The sequence below is a fragment of the Musca domestica genome, unplaced genomic scaffold (genome assembly GCF_030504385.1).
Source record: "Musca domestica strain aabys unplaced genomic scaffold, Musca_domestica.polishedcontigs.V.1.1 6, whole genome shotgun sequence".
NCBI lineage: Eukaryota > Metazoa > Arthropoda > Insecta > Diptera > Muscidae > Musca > Musca domestica.
In genome coordinates, this window is record NW_026712363.1 from 13,243,130 (window position 1) to 13,263,772 (window position 20,643).

General features: G+C 36.6%; 1 protein-coding gene across 2 annotated transcripts in view; it reads left to right on the top strand.

Annotated features, from left to right (window-relative positions):
• The window catches only part of LOC101888148 (hemocytin), a 61,039-nt gene that overhangs the window by 13,637 nt on the left and 26,759 nt on the right, over positions 1–20,643 (top strand). Inside the window, exons 2-14 of one of the 2 annotated variants that reach the window (XM_005188771.4) lie at positions 51–158; positions 259–474; positions 604–705; positions 4,324–4,725; positions 4,781–4,908; positions 4,978–5,274; positions 5,338–5,507; positions 8,553–8,710; positions 8,782–8,936; positions 8,996–9,598; positions 13,842–15,531; positions 15,685–16,001; positions 16,081–16,457. In XM_005188771.4, coding sequence (XP_005188828.2) covers positions 51–158; positions 259–474; positions 604–705; positions 4,324–4,725; positions 4,781–4,908; positions 4,978–5,274; positions 5,338–5,507; positions 8,553–8,710; positions 8,782–8,936; positions 8,996–9,598; positions 13,842–15,531; positions 15,685–16,001; positions 16,081–16,457 — 4,723 coding nt within the window. The remainder of the gene's footprint in view (positions 1–50; positions 159–258; positions 475–603; positions 706–4,323; positions 4,726–4,780; positions 4,909–4,977; positions 5,275–5,337; positions 5,508–8,552; positions 8,711–8,781; positions 8,937–8,995; positions 9,599–13,841; positions 15,532–15,684; positions 16,002–16,080; positions 16,458–20,643) is intronic. The other variant, XM_011296383.3, reaches the window with a different exon arrangement.

Below are 20,643 nucleotides of genomic sequence, written 5' to 3' on the forward strand. Positions count from 1 at the left end.
CATCAATTTTAAGAAATTAACTAATTCGCTTTTTTATTGTTAATTTTCAGTCCTCTTGGAGTTTTGGAAGAAGCCCATGATAAGGAACGCGATGAACGTGGTATATTTGATATGTTCAAAAAGGAAAAACCTGCAGCAGCATCACCCCCTGTCAACACGTAAGTGTTATTGTAGATTTAGTTTATATATGTCCCCATATATGGCAACAACAGCAAACCTGAATGGATGGATATTTAAACACTTTGATTTATGTTATAGGGGCTACGGCTATAAGACTTCTTACAGCAGTTCATATGGTGGTAGCACTGGTGGCAGTGGTGGTGGTGTCGGTGGCAGTTATGGCATCAGTGGACTCTTACCAGAACTTTCATTGAGCCTTGGTGGCGGCAGTAGTGGTAAAACTGGCTATAGTAGTAGCTCCAGTTATGGAAGTAATACCGGATATGGAGGCAATACTGGTTACGGGTTTAAAACGTAAGTTATTGCTATTAAAATAAAAATGTCGCTTTATTAAAATGTCCTGCATTAAAAAATATGTACTTAATATGCTTTTTTACACACATATTTCCTAAAAAAATATCTAATTACATTAAATATATTTAGTCACCAACATGGTTATAATCCTCATTATGGCAGTAGTCAGCAACGCTACAATTACGGGCATTACACACATGGAAGCAATCCAAGCAACATGTATCAACATGGGTAAATGAAAGTTGAAGATATTTTTATCAATTCGGGTGATTTTGTAATTCAGGTGTATTGTTTCAAAATTCGCAAAAAAAAACTCGCGTAGGGAGGAGAAGATAACCTTCACCACCATGTAAATTTTTTTAATAATCAGAATGCTCCTAAAATGCGAAATGAGCATGTGATTCGCGCATTCCAATATTTCTACTAATATGCTATCTGGTGTGAAGATGGGGTATAAAGGTCCACTCTTTCAGGTACCTCCGCAATAATATATTTATATTTCTTATACCTTGCGCACAAACTCATACCTTAAGTTTGTAACACTTGGAAATGTCCATTTTAAACTCTAAAGAGTAGATATATTCATGATCAGCATAAAATTCTATGTCGATTTAGCAACTTCCATCTGTCTGTCCGCCTGTGAAAATCACTTTAGATTCCAATCGAAATGGTTTATAAAATTTATAAAAGTTTATAAAATTTTACCTAGAAGTATTTTAGGTCTGAAAAAATTTTGGCAATGAAATAGAGTTATAAAGGTCCACGTTTTGGTATGCTCCCATATCTCCCATATACCGGCAGATTTATGGTGTTTGGCTCGTTTTAGTCATAATTTTAACCCAAATTTGCTGTAAATTCGCATTTTGTTTACCCAGTGTGTAGGAAACTACCTTGCAGAGATATGTCTTTTTGATTCTAATATTATATGTATAGTTCACACATGAATTGTGTCAAACTTTTTACGAAAATTATTTCAAATTTGGCATTTGGACTTCGTAATAAGTAGTACCTTCTATGACAGAAAATTGCTTAAACAGGCCTATGTTTTCGTATAGCCCTCATATTATTGTACCTCCCGTATTACTTGCAATACTTTCTATGACAGAAAATGTCCAATATAGGTCCACGGCCTCCTATATTTGAGATTTTATTATTACTTTAAGGTTGGTGTTAAGTGCTGACAATAGGTACAATTTTCTCTGAAAGAAAATTATCTATATAGGCCAACATTTTCTTATAGTCCCCATATAATTGTACGTAACAATATTCGGTATTTCGATGTTACATTTTTCGACGGGATTGTTTCAAATTTGGTACGTATTTGGACCTTTAAAGGTCCACATCTTCGTACATCCCCCACATAACAGTACCATCCGATATATGGTATTTTTCCGACACATTCCCTACGTTATTTTCCAAAATTGAATTTGGGGTTCGCAATAGGGCTTTTCTGGCAGATGATTGACAATAAAAGTCCACGCTTTCTTAAATCTCCCATATAACTGCGACGCAAGATAATTTTAGAGGCATTTTGTCAACGGAATTTTTATACATCTTTCCAAATGGTGCAGAGAACTAAAAGTTCGTCCTGACCGAACTTAGCAGCTATTTTACTTGCTATGTCCTTAGTTATTTGGCTACATGAATATATCTTTTGATACGGCCAAACTTGCCTCATTAAAATCTCGGTTTTAGACAATTGGTATATCTGGATCTAATCCGTTTCAGGACATTTGGGGTCGATCTAGGAAGTTCCTTTCATCTGTCTGTCTGGTGTGCTCAATAACTGTGGAAGGGGTATCTGATTTGGACTAAATTTTTTACATCGTAATATTATTGTCAAACTAAGTTTGAGTTCGGAGATAGGTATTATCGATCAACTCCTCTGGTACCTCCCTCACAAAAGTTCTAAATTCACAGAAAATAATTTACCTTACAGAACAACAAAGGATAGTCCAGTTTTGTGCAAACATTCCAAATCTTAATATTTGTATCAGTGGTACAGTGGTCAGGTGCGGAAATGGACAATAAGATCTACTCCATCTAGTACAACCTCCAAAAAAAAGGATCAACATTTCTATTAATGTCTTCAAATTTGTCACATCCCAATATTTCTTTGAATACAAGATCTGATTCTGAAGAAGAGATAGACTCCGTTCTATCATTCTGTTATTTCCCCCGCAACGGGTAACAATTTTGATCAGCCCTTAAATTTATTAATCACAAAATGAGAATCCGATTACTTTCAAATTCGACACATCCCACTTTTTCAATCAACACAAGATCAGGTGTGAAGATGGAATACATCGGACCCCCCATTCTGTATTTCCTCACAGAGGGTCAATTTTTTAGAATAATTATAATTCATAAAATGTGAAAAGGCATCTGATTCTCCTTAAATTTCACACATCACAATATTTATCTTGTGTAAAGATGGGATGTATCGGCGTACTCTTTCAAGTACCTCCCCCACAAAGGCTCACAATTTTAAATATTTATATAACTCATAACTTGCGAAATAATTCAACGAATCTTTTCAAACTTGGCATATCTAAAAATTTCTCTCAATCAGAGATCTGATGTGAATGCATAATTTATCGGTCCTCGCCGTTGGGTTACTCACCCACAAAAGGCTAAAATCTTGATTAACCTGGAAATAAATGATCGATTTTCTTTTAAATCATTTTACATCCCAATTTATAGATACTTTTATCAAACTTATGTCAGATACGAACTAAACAAGTTTGGTACACTCCTTCTCTTCTATTTGGTACTTCTAAAGGAGTGAATTGTTTCACCTCCTTTTGAGGGGGATGGCTGATTTTATCATTTTTCGCTACTGGCCTATGTTTCTCATTTAAGCACAAGCTCTACATGATAAATTTGATTTTTTTTCTAATATTCTGAATATTATCCAACACAAAAATATTTAATATTTTAAAAAAGTATATTAAACGAGATTTGCAGCTTTGACTGCCCCTGAAAGATATTTAAATAAAATACACATGGCCTTGTAATTACTGATAAGTATCCACGATTATGACTTTGACAGCCCTCCTGTCGATGAAAATAACTTTGACATTTTTGGAAAATATTCGCTTAAGTAATATACTGAAAGGTTAATTAATTTGTAACAGATACCCCTTAAATAACATTCTTAAAAATCTACGTCCAAAGATCCTCAAATTTTCATAAGAAACTTTTGTGAAATATTCTTAAAAATCTACGATAAAATACCTTAAACAATATATATTTAAATAAAACAACAAAAATATGTCTAAAAATTCACAATCCAATCCCTTAAAAAAAAACAAAAAAAAAAAAAAAAATACACGAAAGCCCCACGCACTCTTAAACCAATCGAAATATATTATTTATAAAATAGTTACGGATCTATTCCTCTTTTAAATCAAGGTTCCACAGTTATTTATTAAACACGTATGTGAAAATATTCTTAAAAAAGCCTGCGGCTACTGACAGTCCGTGAAAAATATTTTCTATCTACAATTATATCTATAATATATATATATATATATATATATATATATATATATATATATATATATATATATATATATATATATATATATATATATATATATATATATATATATATATATAACTTCCCATAATAGTCACAAAAGCGGTTGAAAAATAAATAAAAAACGGATTACAAAAAAATACTGAATTACAAAATAGCCAAATTTAAAACAAGTTGTTTTCCAAATTCCAAATTTCTATTTCCAAACCACACGAATTGGCCATGTGTATTGTTAAAAAAAAAAAATTTTCTCAAAGCTAAAATTTTTTAAAAACATATTTATACTGATTGTCAATGTTATTTTATAGCCATGTAAATACCGGAGCTTTCCTCAATGCTGAACGTATACTCCAATTGCCGAAATATGGTAGATGCTCGGCCTCGCCATTGCCCCCGAACGTGGTGCATAAATGTCGCAACGATCAGTGTGAAATATCATGTCCACCATACTATAGTTTCCCCAATGGCAAAACTAATTTGAAAATGGTGTGCATTGGCGATTCGTGGATTATTCGTGATTCGGAATATGTTGAGGTACCGCCGTGTCAGGCAACATGCAATCCACCATGTCTAAACAATGGCATCTGCATTGAGGCGGGCATTTGCAAGTGTCCGGAGAATTTTTCGGGTCCATTGTGCCAGCACAAGAAATCGGTGTGTGCTGCTAAGGTCCCAGTGCCAAAGAACTCCAAAGTTAGCTGCATGAATGGGTAAGACTTTTTATTCTCTTTGAGGAACTTCATGTTTAATTGTTAAATTTTGTAGTATTTGCAATGCTGAGTGTTTCCGCGGTTTCCAATTTCCCGACGGCAGTTCCATTACCAATATTGAATGCATCAATGATCAGTGGATTCACAAGAAGACGGGTTTGACCAAACCACCAGATTGTGGACGTAAGTTTTATGAGAAACAGATATGAATCTCCAAATGAGTCCTAAAATCTCTGTTTCCTCCCATCATAGCTATTTGTGATCCTCCCTGCTCGAATGGTGGCCGTTGCATTTCCTTCAATGTCTGCCAGTGTGCCAAGAACTATCGCGGTGACCATTGCCAGTTTAGCATCAGTTCCTGCAATGTAACCAAAACCAATTTCAATGGAAACTACAAATGTTCTTATGACAATGAGTTGGCCAAGTGTACGTTTATGTGTCCCGAAGTACCTGGGCTCAAAGTCGAGGGTGGTAGTTTGAATGTCGAATATAAATGTAAATATGATGTGGGCAAATTCTATCCTACGCCCCTGCCCAAGTGTGTATACCGTAAGTAGTTTTTGATGGGCGATTATGAAGCTGTTCTTTATTAATAATCAAATTATTTTACAGCATCGGGATATACTATTCATGCCGGTTCCAAGTCTTCGCATTATACGCAACAACAGTCGTATAATGGAGCTGGCAGCAGCGCTGGCGGCAGCTACGGATATCAATATATGACTGAAAGGGAAAAGATTTTGGCAATTGTTGCCAAATATAAGGAATATGATACAAGAAGTGTGAGTATGGGGCAAGGAATTGGATGTTTAAATTTTAAATCGCGCCGCATAAAAATATTTTAAAACCTATGAAAATTGATCCAAAGGTCCCGATGAAGTTTAAGGAAATCCTAGCCTACTTTAAAAAATATTTTTAAAAAATGCAAAAAAAAAAATCCTTCAAACTTCCTCAAAAACATTTTTATACCCTCCACCATACATAGTAAAGAGGGTATATTAAGTTCGTCATTCCGTTTGTAACTCATCGAAATAATAATTTTAGACCCAACAAAGTATATATGTTTTTGATCAGCGTAAAATTCTAAGACGAATTAGAATTGTCCGTCCGTCTGTTGTAATCACGCTAGAGTCAAAACGAACAAATATAGGAAGATACAATTTTGTACCGACCTGTCTGTCGGTCCACTATATCCCGATATTCCGTATTTGATGATTTTAGCCACATTTTCAATGAAATTGTCTGAAATTCTACACAAGAAGTTCTTTGTGACTACTTTAACTCCTGAAAGAGACTTGTCTATATAAGTCCACTATATCGTAAATCCCCCACATAATTTAACCTCCCGATTTTTGGTAATTGATGATTTTAGCCACATTTTTCAACGGAATTGTCTGAAATTCTACACAAGGAGTTCTTTATGAGTACATTATCCCCTGGAAGAGAATTGTCCATATAGGTCCACGATGTCGTATATCCCCCTTATAATTCTACCTCCCCATATTCGGTATTTTAATGATTTTAGTTAAAATTTTCAATGGAATTGTCTAAAATTCTACACAAGGAGTTCTCTGTGATTACTTTAACACCTCGAAGAGAATTGCCTATATAGGTCCACGATGTCGTATAGCCCCTTTGCAATAGTGCCCCCGATATTCGGTATTTTGATGATTTTAGCTACATTTTTTAATGGAATTGTTTGAAATTCTACACAAGGAGTTCTTTATGAGTACTTTACCCCCTGGAAAAAAATTGTCTACATAGGTCTACGTTTTAGTATAGCACCCGTATACCGCTACCACAGATATTCGGTATGTCCAGGATGTTCCCGACATTATTCGCCGGAATTGCGTCAAAATTCGTATTTGAAGTTCGTAATGGTTACTACAACCTATGACGGAAAATTGTCTATGCAGTTCTACATGTTAGTATAGCCCCCATACAACGGTACCTCTCTTTATTCGGAATTTTGATGATATTAGTGACATTATTCACATGAATTGTTTCGAATTTAGTATTTGAAGTTCGGAATCGTTACTACAGCCTATGACAAAAAATTACTTAACCAGCACCACGTCTTGGTATAGACCCTATATAAAGGTTTTCATTTGAGCTGTACTTTCGACGGAATTTTTTTGAAACTTTCAAATTCTTTCTTTAATTCGAATTTTTTTAAACAAGCCCGGTTTGCCTGCATATGTATACCCTCAGCCATGCGTTATGAGTGTTCAAACTGTTGACCATTTATGAGGGAGGTATCTAAGTGGTGACAGAGATGGCAATATTGTCCATATTGACCTAAGTCTAATACAAATATTACTACGTGCCCAATTTAAATAAATTATAAACAAAATGTTAAGGGAGTGGGAAGGACATCTATGGTGAAAGAGGTATTTGGCTAGAAAGGCATCGACAATTTGTTTTGCAAGTTATGAGAGCTATAAATGCTGAAAAGGTACCAGAAGGGGTAGGACGAAGCCATAAATATATTGAGATCTGTGGAAATTTGTTATTCAAAATTTGTACACCTATACGGAGGAGGTACCAGAAGAATGAACCGATTTATTCCATCTTCGCACCAGATTTTGCGTTAGTGAAAATATTGGAAAGTGTGAAAATTTAAGACAATCGAATGCTTTTTTCGCTTCTTATGAGAGATATAATTATTCAAAATGTTGAACTCTTTGTGGGGGAGGTACCATAAGGAGTGGTCCTATATATTCCATCTTCATATCAGATATCGTTATAGTAAAAATATTGGGATATGTGAAATATCAAATGAATCTGGTGCTTAATTCGAATTTTATAAACTTTACGACTATTCAAAATTTTGACCCATTGTGGGGGAGGTACAAAAAGGAGTGAACCGACATATCCCATCATCACACCAGGTCTTGTATTAACAAAATTATTGGGATGTCTGAAATTAAAAGACAGCCGAATTCTTATTTTGCGTTGTATGAGAGTTTTTTATTATTCCATATTTTGACCCTTTGTGGGGGAGGTACTTGTTTGTTCAATTCTCACCTGACATAGCGTTGACAAAAATATTGGAATTTGCAAAGTTTGCACAAAATGGAATGATATTTTCCCTTTGTATTAGGTAAACTATTTTCTTTGAAAATGTGGAGTGGACCGATTTTGCCCATATCCGAATTCAATCTAAATTTTGATAATAATATTACGATGTAGCAAGTTGGGACCAAATCGAATACTCCCTGCGAGAGTTATCGTGCTTACCAGGCAACTAGACAGACGGACGGACATCCCTAGGTCGACTCCAAATGTCCTAAAACTGATTTGGTCCAATGAGACACAGAGTCTAAAAGTGTTATATTAATGAGTAACTTTTATCCGTATTAAACGATATATACCCTTTGTAGCCATATGGTATTTGGTCAAATGGGACCTATGTTCTGAACCATTATTTCGAAGAGACACAAAGTATACAAAGATATTCTAAAATCTGCGATAATTTCTAAAAAAATGTATAAATATTATTTATTTAATTTTAAAAATATTTCTAACGTCTCCGTAATATAGCTCGGATAATCGGTTAAAAACTGTTGCTAACAAAAATAATTGTTCTGAAAGGTCTTGAGAGAATGTTTGCTCTCCCATTAAGAAGCTATTAGACATCACATAAAACTTCATATTAATCAGAATTTGACTGGAGACAAACAACGAGACGTTCTTCAATAGGAAAATTGGTATTCGGTTAGAATTCTAAAAGAAGACTAACACAGCCATAATTTATTCCCTTGACCCTATTTTGGTTTATACACCATAATCCCAATACCTATTCATAAAATTTTTATTTTTTCCAGGAATGGTGGTCTTCAGAAGAGGCCAATGTTATTCCAAGCAGTTACTCCCTTTATGAAAGCGGTGATATCAATGTCATGATAGATCGTACACCCAAGGCAGCATTCTGTACAACCTGGGGTGGCATTAACATGAAGACATTTGATGGTTTGGTGTTCAAGTAAGTCAAAAAACGTGAAACTAAATTTAGAAAACTTCTAACAATTTTTTTTTCAAAAAACAATTTCATAGGGCCCCATTATCCTGCTCACATACGCTTATTAATGACAAGCAGGATGCCACCTTTGACATTACGCTCAAGGGATGTCCTTATGGCTCCGGATATGGCTGCTCACACATTCTCGTTGTATATTGGCAGTCGATTTTGTATACCTTTAAGAATTTGAGTAAGTTTTGGAAAAAGAAAATTTGAAAATAATATTATAACAAATTATGATTTTTGCAGATGGCACCGTGGTCCTGGAAACTCCCACAAAACGTCTACCCATACCAGTACAAGTTATGGGCATGAAAGTTGTACCAGTGGCTCAACATTTACAAATTGATTTGGAATCGATTGGTTTGAAAATCGATTGGGATCGTCATCAATATGTGGGTGTCCATGCCAGCCCTGCCTTGTGGGGTCGTGTCGGTGGTTTGTGTGGTTCTCTGGATGGTGACTATAAGAATGATCTAATGACCAAGACGGGCAAAATTGTGGCCACTGTAAAATCATTTACCGATTCATGGCGTGTCGAAGACAACTCGGAATTGTGTACCATGGAAAATAGTGCCGAAGTGGAATTTGATTCGAAAAATTGTGATCCCAGTAAACGCAAGAAGGCCATCGAAGTTTGCGAACGTTTGTTGACTAACGAAAAATTGGGTGAATGTATAAAGGCTTTCAATTTTGAGGCGCTGATGAGGACGTGTGTTGATGACTACTGCAATTGCCCGAATCAAGCGCATCCTGAAACATGTAACTGTGATGCCTTGTCCATGCTGGCCAAAGAATGTACTTTCAAGGGTATCAAAATGGAACATGGTTGGAGGAATCTGGAAATTTGTCGTAAGCACCATTGTTATTTTTCAAAGAAAAATTTTGTAAAAAGGGAGTTATCTGAAGGGAGGAATTTTCAGGGTTCAGGGTCAATATTTGAGAGTTATAAAGTCAAATCATAAATTCTAGGACCATATAGATAATTTTCTACCACAGGGCAGGTATCCAATACGAACTTCAAATACTAGAATTGTTTGTAGAAAAAGTAGCTAAAATCGTCTAAGTACTGAAATTCAGGATGCCTATGGATTATGGCGTACTTCAAATACCAACCGCGAGAAAATTTCTTTAAAAAATTAGCCAAAAATCATCCAAATACCAAATATTGCGTGGGGTATCTTATGGGAGCTATGCGAATATATGGACTAGGATGGAAAAAAAACTTGTGGCCTATGATGAAATGCTAATACCAACATTGAAAAAATTGCCGTGAAAAAATCCAAATAGCGATTATCGGGGGTGCCCTTATATAGGGGTTATATAAGAACGAAAAATTTGCGCGGACAATTACCTGCCAAAGAAGGGAAGGGAGGTAGCGTTATACATAATTTGGACCCATACGATAAGTTTATTGCCAAATTTTGTTTTTGTAAGCTAGGAACACAAAATTCCGCTTAACATCCAGTTCGGATTTAAATGTGACTAAAACCCCAACAATACCGAAATACGAGTTGTACCGTTATATGGACAAAAACAATATTCCATGTTCAATACCAAAAATTCTACGGATCTAAAATTTTGCTCACCTACTTCAGATCGTACTTCACTGGGGCAGAGATACAAACGGACGGACATGACATGGAATTGACACAGATCGGGAATATACATTTTGACCCCATAAAATGCATATTTTAAGAAGCTACAAACGGAATGATAAATACCCTCAATGGGTATATTAAGAGGGTATAGAAAAGACAACATTCATTTTGTTTCATGACATGTAGATGTCGCTTTTTATTTGTGGAGTAGTAAGGAACAGACTGACTTTTTGTTTGACTGATCGACAATCAACACCCTGATGGAAAGCCCGTAGCTTGAATCTTGAAATTTTGCACCAGGATCAGTCTTGGTGCGTTGGCGTGGGAAAGTGTACGAAAAGTACTAAAATGCACTAAAAATTAAATACTTTGTATTGGACAAACGTAATGAGCTTGAATTTTGAAATTCGGAATGAGGGTCACTGATAGAGGATTAAATGAAGGATACATGTACCAAAGGTTTTTTTGGAAATTCGGACTTTAAGGCTGCGAAAAGTTCTCAGATGGTACCATTTGTTATTATGTCAACATAAAGAGCAATAAATTTGAAGTTTGGTCGTGTGAACTGCAATAAGTGGTACTAAATTTAGAATCGTTTGGTTTTTGGGTGAACGGATGAAGCTTGAATTTTTTAATTTTGTATTGGTCTGTGGTCTGTGATAAAGAGGAGGTTTTGGAAATGTGTATTACAAGTGCACGAAAAGTACAAAATAATACAATATTTGCTAGAATTTGGTATTGAGTGAACATATGGTGCATGCAGGTTGACATTTTTGTTAGGATCGCTGTTCATGTGTAGCCTGGACATATGGATGTGGTTTCGGAAATTGGTATTTTAATTGTACGGAAAGTATATAATACCATATTGGGCGAAGGGACAGAAATAAAATTCTGAGATTTGATATTAAGATTACTGATGCTATCTGTATTTGAGTTTTGGCGGTGGTTTGGAAAAGAAAAGTACTAAATGGTACTAAATTTGGTATTGGGTGAACGGACAGGGCTAGAATGCTCAAATGAGATATTGACGTCTTTGTTGGTATCTGGAATTGAGATATGGAGGTGGTTTGAAAATGTGTACTACAAGTACGAAAAGTACGAGATAGTCTTATATTTCATACAATCTGATATTAGGTGAAAGGATAAGGAGAAGATTCGGAAATTTGACATCAAGATTACTGCAAGTATCTGTGTTTGAGGTTTCGCGGTGGTTTGGAAATGCGTTCTATATTTTTCCAAAGAGTACTAAATTGGAACACAATTTTTTTATTGAGTGAAAGGGTATGGCTGTAATCGTCAAATGTGATATTGAGGTCTCTCTTCGTATCTGGAATTGAGATATGGAGGTGGTTTTGGAAATGTGTTCAAAAATAATACGTAAAGTAATAAGTGTTTTTATAACCTACAACACTTTGGGTTGGGGGTATTATAAGTTTGATTGGGCCAAAAATTATGTAACACCACGAAATATTGATTTCCCACATAGGAAAGTATATATGGATCTCGCCAAGCTGAGTCGATCTAGCTATGTATGTCCGTCCGTCCGTCTGTCCGTCTGTCCATGTTAATTTGTAATCACTCTACAGGTCGCAATTATGGCCCGATCTTCACGAAATTTAAAATGTAGGTGGGGTTAAGGTCAAAATAGAACCTTTTTCTTTTGGAGATGATGGCATAACATTTAGGGGTTGATATGGACCAAAAACTGAAAAATTTCCTGATTTTGCAGTTCCTCTACAGGTCACAATTATAGACCAATCGAAGCGAATGTGAGCATGGGGCTAGAGCTTTGGGATGGGCAGAAGCCTTCCTTTGATGGTCATCGGGTAATATTTAGTGGTTGAAATAGGCCATAGCATTTGTGATAAATAAAAGTCAAATTTTTTATTAAACCGCGAATATTTTTAATGCGGCGAAATCACAAATAGACGAATAGGCCAATTCTGACCGTTACGTAGATGCCGATAGTAAAAATATTGGATATATATAGAGAAATATATACAATGTATATATACAAAGTAAGGGGATGTTAGCTAGAATGCTTATATCTCCAGAATGGCTGGAGCAATTTTCACAAATTTAGAATGCCCTTTTGGCATAAAAGTATAAAATCTAAAAAAAATCGCATAAAAAGATGCCGATAATGATGTTAATATAGATTTTGTAGTATCTTGTGGCATTTTTTTATTTTTTCATATTTTTTATCGCATGGTATTTTTCAATTTGAGTTATAATATTGAAGTGTATATTTTGTAATATTTTTGCACTTTACAACACAGGTTGGGGTTATTATTTATATACAGATTGCAATTATCGTTCGATCCTCACGAAATTTTTGACAAAGGTAGGGTTAGGCTCAGAAGGGCTAAGTCTATTGTTTTCAAAGATGTCCGCAATATATTTAGGGTTTGAAATGGACCAGCAACTCAAAATGTTCCTGATTTTTCATCCGTTATAAAGGTTACAAATAGAAACCAAAGGACACGAAAGCTAGCATGAAATTAGAATTTAAGACAGCGGCTAGAATGGACCATTACTTTTGTGTGAAAGATACCAACATTACTTACAGGCGATATCCGAAATACACAATAGGCGAACTTCTGCCTTTTTTATGCTGATTTCGTTGACGAATATAACCAAATATCGTAGACAACAAATCATATAGATGAGTCTAAATTTGGAAACACAGAGGGGCCTGTTGCTTTTGGAGATGATCGTAAAATATTAGGGGGTTCAAATGAACCAAAAACAGAAAAAAAAATCATGATCACACAATTGAAGCCAATCGACACGCCTGAGAAGATATTTAAGCACAGGGAAGAATTTTGGCATTTTGGATGACCTTTGGATTTTATTTAGCCGTAAAATGGACTACAAAAACTAACAGCACGACGGAGTGCATAAATATTGGGAAAATATCCCTGGTCAAAATGATAAGGGTAATATGTGGGCAGTGCTCCGTGACATAATTTCAAAAGCGAAATCTTCCATAATGGATTTGGACATGAGGGGGCTTCTCACATATTGTAGTGTTGTAGGGTATCACATGGTCGGCCCCGCACTACTATAGCCTTTGCTTACTTGTTAAAGTTGGTATTGGGTGAATGTATAGTGCTGAAATCCTCAAATTGTATATTGAAATCTCTGTTGATAGATCTAGTGTTAGTTTTGCATAATTGAAGACTTTTTAAAAAAAATTTAAACATTTTCCTATTATTTTTTCCGAAAAGGAAAAAACCTAAGAGTTTGCGTTTTGAGTGCTAAAAAGACCGTACACGAATCATTTCATGGAATCTTAAACATTAAGGTGAACTTTTCGTTGATGAAGTAGCGGTTCATTGCTAGTATTTATATAAAAACATATTTAAATAGTTTGAATTAAAAAACCAAATTGGTTTGAATAGACAATGTATAAGATCGTTTCATGTTTATAAGATCTCACATAGTAGGAACCATTATAGAGACTTTACCCTTTTCTCTTAACCATCTTACAGCTATCAGTTGCGCTTTCGGTCGTGTCTACCTTCCTTGTGGTCCGGATGTCGAGCCCACTTGTGAATCGGCTGTTACCCCAACCAAGGGTAAATGTAATGAAGGTTGCTTCTGTCCCGAGGGCACAGTACAGTACAAGGATGCTTGTATCACACCCGAATTGTGTCCCTGCAATATGCGTGATCGTGAATTTAAACCCGATACCACCATTAAGAAACAATGTAACACCTGCACCTGCAAGAGCGGCCAGTGGGAATGTACGGATAAATTGTGTGGAGCTCGTTGTGGTGCCATTGGTGATCCTCATTATCAGACTTTCGATGGCAAACGTTTCGATTTCATGGGTAAATGTTCGTATTATTTGTTGAAAACAATGAATCTTTCGGTAGAGGCTGAGAATGTTGCCTGTTCGGGCGCCATTTCGGAAAATTTGAATTTTGCTGCTGCCGAAAATCCTTCGTGCACGAAATCGGTTACGGTACGTTATGTGCTGAAGAATGGTGTTCCCACGACCATCAAATTGGATCAGGGTTTGGTGGCCACGGTCAATGGCAAAGAACAAATGAAATATCCCAAAGTTTTGGGCGACCGAGAGATGTTGATACGTAAAGTCAGTTCGTCGTTTATGACTGTGGAATTCCCCGATGGCATACGCATATGGTGGGATGGTGTTTCCAGGGTTTACATTGATGCCCCACCCACGTATAGAGATAAGACAGCTGGTCTTTGTGGTACCTTCAACTCGAATACCCAGGATGATTTCCTAACACCGGAGGGTGATATTGAAACGGCCGTTGAGGCATTTGCCGATAAATGGCGTACCAAGGATACTTGCGATTATTTGGGTGATACTGCCATCAGTCCCCATCCCTGTACGGCCCATCCTAATAAGCGTGAAGAGGCTGAGAAATATTGTGCCTGGATTATGGATGATATCTTCCAGGATTGCCATTGGACCGTGGATACTGAAAAGTATTATGAAGACTGCTTGTATGATGTATGTGCTTGCAAAGAGGATCCTGCCAAATGCTTCTGCCCCATCTTATCGGCCTATGGTGCCGAATGCATGCGTCAAGGTATTAAGACCGGCTGGAGAATGACTGTCAAGGAGTGTGCCGTCAAATGTCCTTTGGGACAAATCTACGAAGAATGTGGCGACAGCTGCGCTCTAACCTGCGAAGATTTGGAAACGAAAGATACCTGTACCAAGGAATGTGTGGAGGGTTGTCGCTGTCCCCACGGCGAATATCTCAACGATGAAAATGAATGTGTGCCCCAAAGTAAATGTCACTGTGCCTACGATGGCATGACCTTCCGCCCCGGCTACAAAGAGGTGCGTCCAGGTTCCAAATTTATGGATTTGTGTACTTGTGTGAATGGCCTGTGGGAATGTGAAGAGGCCGAACCGGATGATGAAAAGAAATATCCCCCCTCCTCTGAGTTGCGGGCCGAATGTGCCAGCCGCCCCTATGCTGAATTCACCAAATGTGTGGCCAAGGAACCCAAGACCTGCAAGAACATGCACGAATACAAACCCGATTTGGATGAATGCGTGCCCGGCTGCCAGTGCATGGAGGGTTATGTGTATGACACCGCTTTGAAAATGTGCGTCTTACCCGAAAAATGCTCTTGTCATCATGGTGGCAAAAGTTATGGTGACGGCGAACAAATGAAAGAAGATTGCAATACATGGTGAGTATTTTCGCATTTCATTCCGTTGCAATTGCGTTCGTTGCTCGTCGCTCTAAATCCAGAGAAATTCAATATAAAACGTGCCGCACTTTTTCCAGCATTTTCTTTGCTAACCATTCTGTTGTTGCTGTTTGTGTTTTTCTCGTTGTTTAGTGTGTGTCAAGCTGGTAATTGGAAGTGTTCATCGAATGGCTGTGAATCCACATGTTCGGTATGGGGTGATTCGCATTTCACTACATTTGATCAGCATGACTTTGATTTCCAAGGAGCCTGTGATTATGTCCTTTCCAAGGGTATGGCCAGCAACGGGGATGGCTTTACCATAACCATTCAAAATGTGTTGTGCGGCACAATGGGTGTTACCTGTTCGAAATCGGTGGAAATTGCTCTAACTGGTAGTGTTCAAGATACTTTGATTCTATCCAGTGATGCTTCGTATTTGGACATACCAAATAAGTCGACAATAAACAGTAAGTTGAGGACGGAGGTCACTTCGATTTGAAATATTTCAAAAAAAAAAAAAAAATCATCGCTTGTGTATGCTTTCAGAAATCCGCGATACCATCAATGCCAAAGCCCACGGTGCCTTCAATGTCTACAAGGCCGGTGTCTTTGTTGTGGTCGAAGTTCTACCTCTACACTTGCAAATTAAATGGGACGAAGGAACTCGCGTCTATGTGAAATTGGGCAACGAATGGAAGAACAAAGTTAGCGGCTTGTGCGGCAATTACAATGACAATGCCATGGATGATATGCAAACACCATCGCAGGCCTTGGAGACAAGTCCTTTGACTTTTGGCCATTCGTGGAAGGTGCAGCAGTACTGTGCAATGCCCACCATACCAATTGATGCCTGCAAACAGCATCCAGAGCGTGAGACATGGGCTCAACTTAAATGTGGTATCCTGAAATCGGATCATTTTAAGGTAAGTCATTTTAAAGGATTTGAAAATTTAAGGGCGGTGGGAAATTGGCTGAGAATTTGTTACGATGGCTTCTTTTTGAAGAATGTGTTTGTGTTTGGAAAAGACTTTGTAAGGAAATATTTTTGCTAAGATCTATATTTTGATGAGGTCGTTACCTCCAGTTTGTTTACAGAAAGAGTGGGCCGATTTCCCCTATTTTTACACTTGCTGTAATGTAGACGAAAATATTGGCATGTGCTAAGGTTGGAGAATATCAGACACTGATTCAACATTTTACGAAAGTTATTTGTATTTAAATGTTGAACATTTGGAGGAGGTACGAGATACAGTGGGAACATATTTTCGCATATTTTCATGAATAAATGTGAGATCTTTTTTGAACATTTTAAACTTTTGTATGTCATGTTCATTTTCGCAGCTGATCTAAGTCTCATCTCAATATTATGATATGAAAAAGAAACTTTTAACTGGATATGAGTTTATTTTTTTAGAAGAAAGGGTGGACTTATGGGGACAAACCAAAATGTTTGACTCCGAACTCAATTTCGGACGGACATAGCTAGATCGACCTAATGCTGAAATGAGAGTTTGCTCAAAGAGACGTAGGGTCTAAGAATATTATTTTGATGAGGCCATTTTAGCTTTATCAAATGTAGTCATGAGGCTGAAGCTATAAAAATCTATATATATATATATATATATATATATATATATATATATATATATATATAAATGTAAGTTGTGTTAGTTACTACGCTTATAACTTAAGAACCGCTGGACTGATTTTAACGATTCATAAAAATTCGGAATTGTCTCCTCTCCGAAAAGGATAATATCAAAAAAAATTGCGTAATAATGTGACATATTAACATTTTCATTTTGACTTTTGAAATGTACAATAGTAATGTTTTATTTCGCATGATTTTTCCCATTTTGACTTACTTTTTTCTAATGTACATTTGTAGTGTTTTTTATATTTCATTTTTGAATTCGAATATTAATACCAATTTACTTAATTGACTTGATCTCTTGAGAACTGAAATTGATGTCGGGTTACATGGAAGTGTAGTACCGAATTATGTGGTGGCGAAACGGAATAAAAGTTAAAAAGTTAAAAGATAATTAGTTTTTTAAATCGCTAAAAAAATCACGAAAAAGAGATCTCATTGCAAAAATTCTCAAATCGGGAAAAAATCGAAAAAAATTTCAATGGAATCGAATTTTAAAATAATAGTACATTCTATTGATAAACTTTGTAAGGATCTTTAAACATTTGCCGATAAAAATAAGCGAACAAGTTGAAGATTTTTTCAATTTGTTATTCTTCTTTTGTCAATTTTTTCAATTTGTATTATCATATTGAATTCAATGGATTTTTTGTGAACAAAATAAAGAATAATTTTCACTATATATAATTTTTCACCAAAAAATGAAATAAGTGCGAAATACGATGTTAACTGACGTCTACCTTTCAACTCCAGGGCCTACATCGTGGTTCAGCTGGAAGATGCGAACACATTTAAACGAACAAAAATGACCGAAAAAGCCTAATGGGGCTCATTTCAAAGCCTGGACCTACTTCTTTCATGTGACAATAATCCATCCAAAGAGAGCTCAAAATGCAAAATTCTCTGGGAGTACAATCAGTAAAACACCAAATATAAAAGGTGCAAAATAGTAGAGCGAATGGAACTTATAGTAAGAAACGGATTTCTATCTTTCCAAAAATTCTTCCCAAACATTCAAGATACCTTTAATCGCTTTTGCAGGTCATGATATCGATCAAAACTCACGGATAAGGGTACAACCCAATTTCATATTTATATAACCATTTTATGATTTAAGCTATTTTTGGGATCTTGGCTACTTTTTTCATCTTTTCCTAAGGGGGTAGAGAACCTCTTCGGATAAACTTTGAAATTTTTGGAGTGGGGCCCATATTGGTCTTGACCACATTCATCAATTGATTTGGCTAAAAAATTGTATTTATGCGACCCTGAGGTAGGGAACCATCATACAGATAATTGCCACATAGGAATTTATTTAAGTAAAGTCCCCACATTGGAGTATCCCCAAATCCACTTTCACATCTAATGTGTGGTCAGAAAAAAATATTTTGTATTCTATTGAATTTGCAACCCCCAAGAGAATATTGGTTGGGCCACGTTTTGGTATAACCCTCATATGAATGTATCCCTGATTTCAGCTATGACTGTGGACTTGGCCACGTTTTTCAACTGATTTGGCCAATGTTTGACATCTTGGCTTTTCTATTTCGAGGGTCTTGACCACATTTTCCAATCTATTTTGCTGTATTTAGGCTACTTTGTGAATAGAGAACCATCTTACAGAAAAATGTTAACATACGTAAATATTTTGGTACAGTCCCCATATAGTCCCCAGGCGCGCCGATCTATAGTGATTTTTACCGATTGGCTGACAACAACACGGGCATTTTTTAATCGTCATTGAATTTTACTATGAACAAGAACATAGACTTTTTGGGGATTGTAATGCGCAATTTGAGGTGCTATGGTAATGGGTGTAAAAGCGTAATTAACTTTGACTATTCAGAAACTATTTTGCCTCACCTTTATGAGCCAGATTTGTGAAATATTATGCTATACAAAATTTGCATTAAAGACTAAAACTATGGGCCGGCAACGCGGACCGGGCCAACTAGTAAATAATATTTCCTAGAGGAAAATGTCGAAGTTGGGTTTCACGAGCATACATTAATGCGGATTTTTTGAAAGATCTTGCAAACTGTCATCAATTCTCATAGAGCCGCCTATCTATGGATATACAGGGTGAGATAAAAAAACTGCAACAAAGGCAAACGCCATAATTTTTACATTTTTTTTTTAAATTTTATTGAATGAAAACAAAAAATGTCGGAAATAGCATCAAATTTTAGAATAAGTTAAGATTTGTTCGAATTGGTCATCTTTGGCACGAATTATGGCCTTCAAGCGGTCAATGAAACCGTCACACGCTGCCGGAATGTTGCTCTGCGGTATTTTGGCCCATTCCCGATGAAGCGCTTGCTTGAGGTGATCGACACTTTGGTATTTTTTAGTGCCAACCTTGCTTTCCAAAATACTTCAGACACAATAGTCCAGCGGATTGGTATCCGAAGATTTTGGTTGTGCTCTGGAAATGAAGCGAGGAACCTCATTTTGTAAACATTCTTGGGTGGCGCGTGCTGAGTCCTGTTGGAATGTTCAAGGTCTGCGGCCAAAATGTTTGCGTGCCCAAGTCTATAATACACCCTCCAGAATATTTTCGCGATAATATTCGGCATTTATTCTGATGCCACGGTCGATTAATATGAGCCGAGAGCGACCATCAGCTGTTATGGCGGCCCACACCGTCACCATGGCCGACGCTTGAGTTCTGGTGGCCAACCGAAGGTGCACATTTGTAGCTGACCTCTTTGGCAAATAAACACGATAACTTTCTTTGTTTATCAACTGCTGGACAACGAATGTTTTCTTATCGGATAAAACCAAATTCAGCAGTTCACCACTTTCGGCTAAGCGAAGAAACTATTTAGCTCTTTTGAGTCTATTTTCTTTCCGTTGCGGTGTAAGTTCTTGCACTTTTTGGAATTTGAATGGCTTTACACTGAGCTCATTTTTCAATATTTCCCTAGCCATGTTTCGGTCACTGCAATGCGAGTTTCGATCAAGTCGCTTCTTTACTTTTCGAACCATTTCTGCTGATGTTGCTGTTTTCTTCCATCCACTTCCTTGACATCGGGCTACGCTACCAGTATCACGGCAACGAGCGATGGTACGAGACGCAAAAAAATTATGCATATTTAAATGCTGGAGTGCTCTAACGATAGCCACTTGTGTCAGACGAGTGGCTTAGAAATTATAGCAGTCTAAAGTTGGTTGCAGTTTTTTCATCTTACCCTGTATAGAGAAGGCTCTTAAGCTGTCATAGAAGTAGATGAATTCATATATAAATATTTTTTCAATATTATCATTAGAGAATATTATTCAAAGCGATTAAACACAAAAATCAAAGCATTTGTTCTCTTTCTTATGCTTAGTGAAAAGTCTGGACGACACTGTTCTAAAACTTTTCCTTTATTTAGACAACCGTATCCTACTTTTTTTTAGAGTCTTAACACATCTTTCCAATTAAGTACAGGGACTTCATGTTGGCTGTGAGGCGT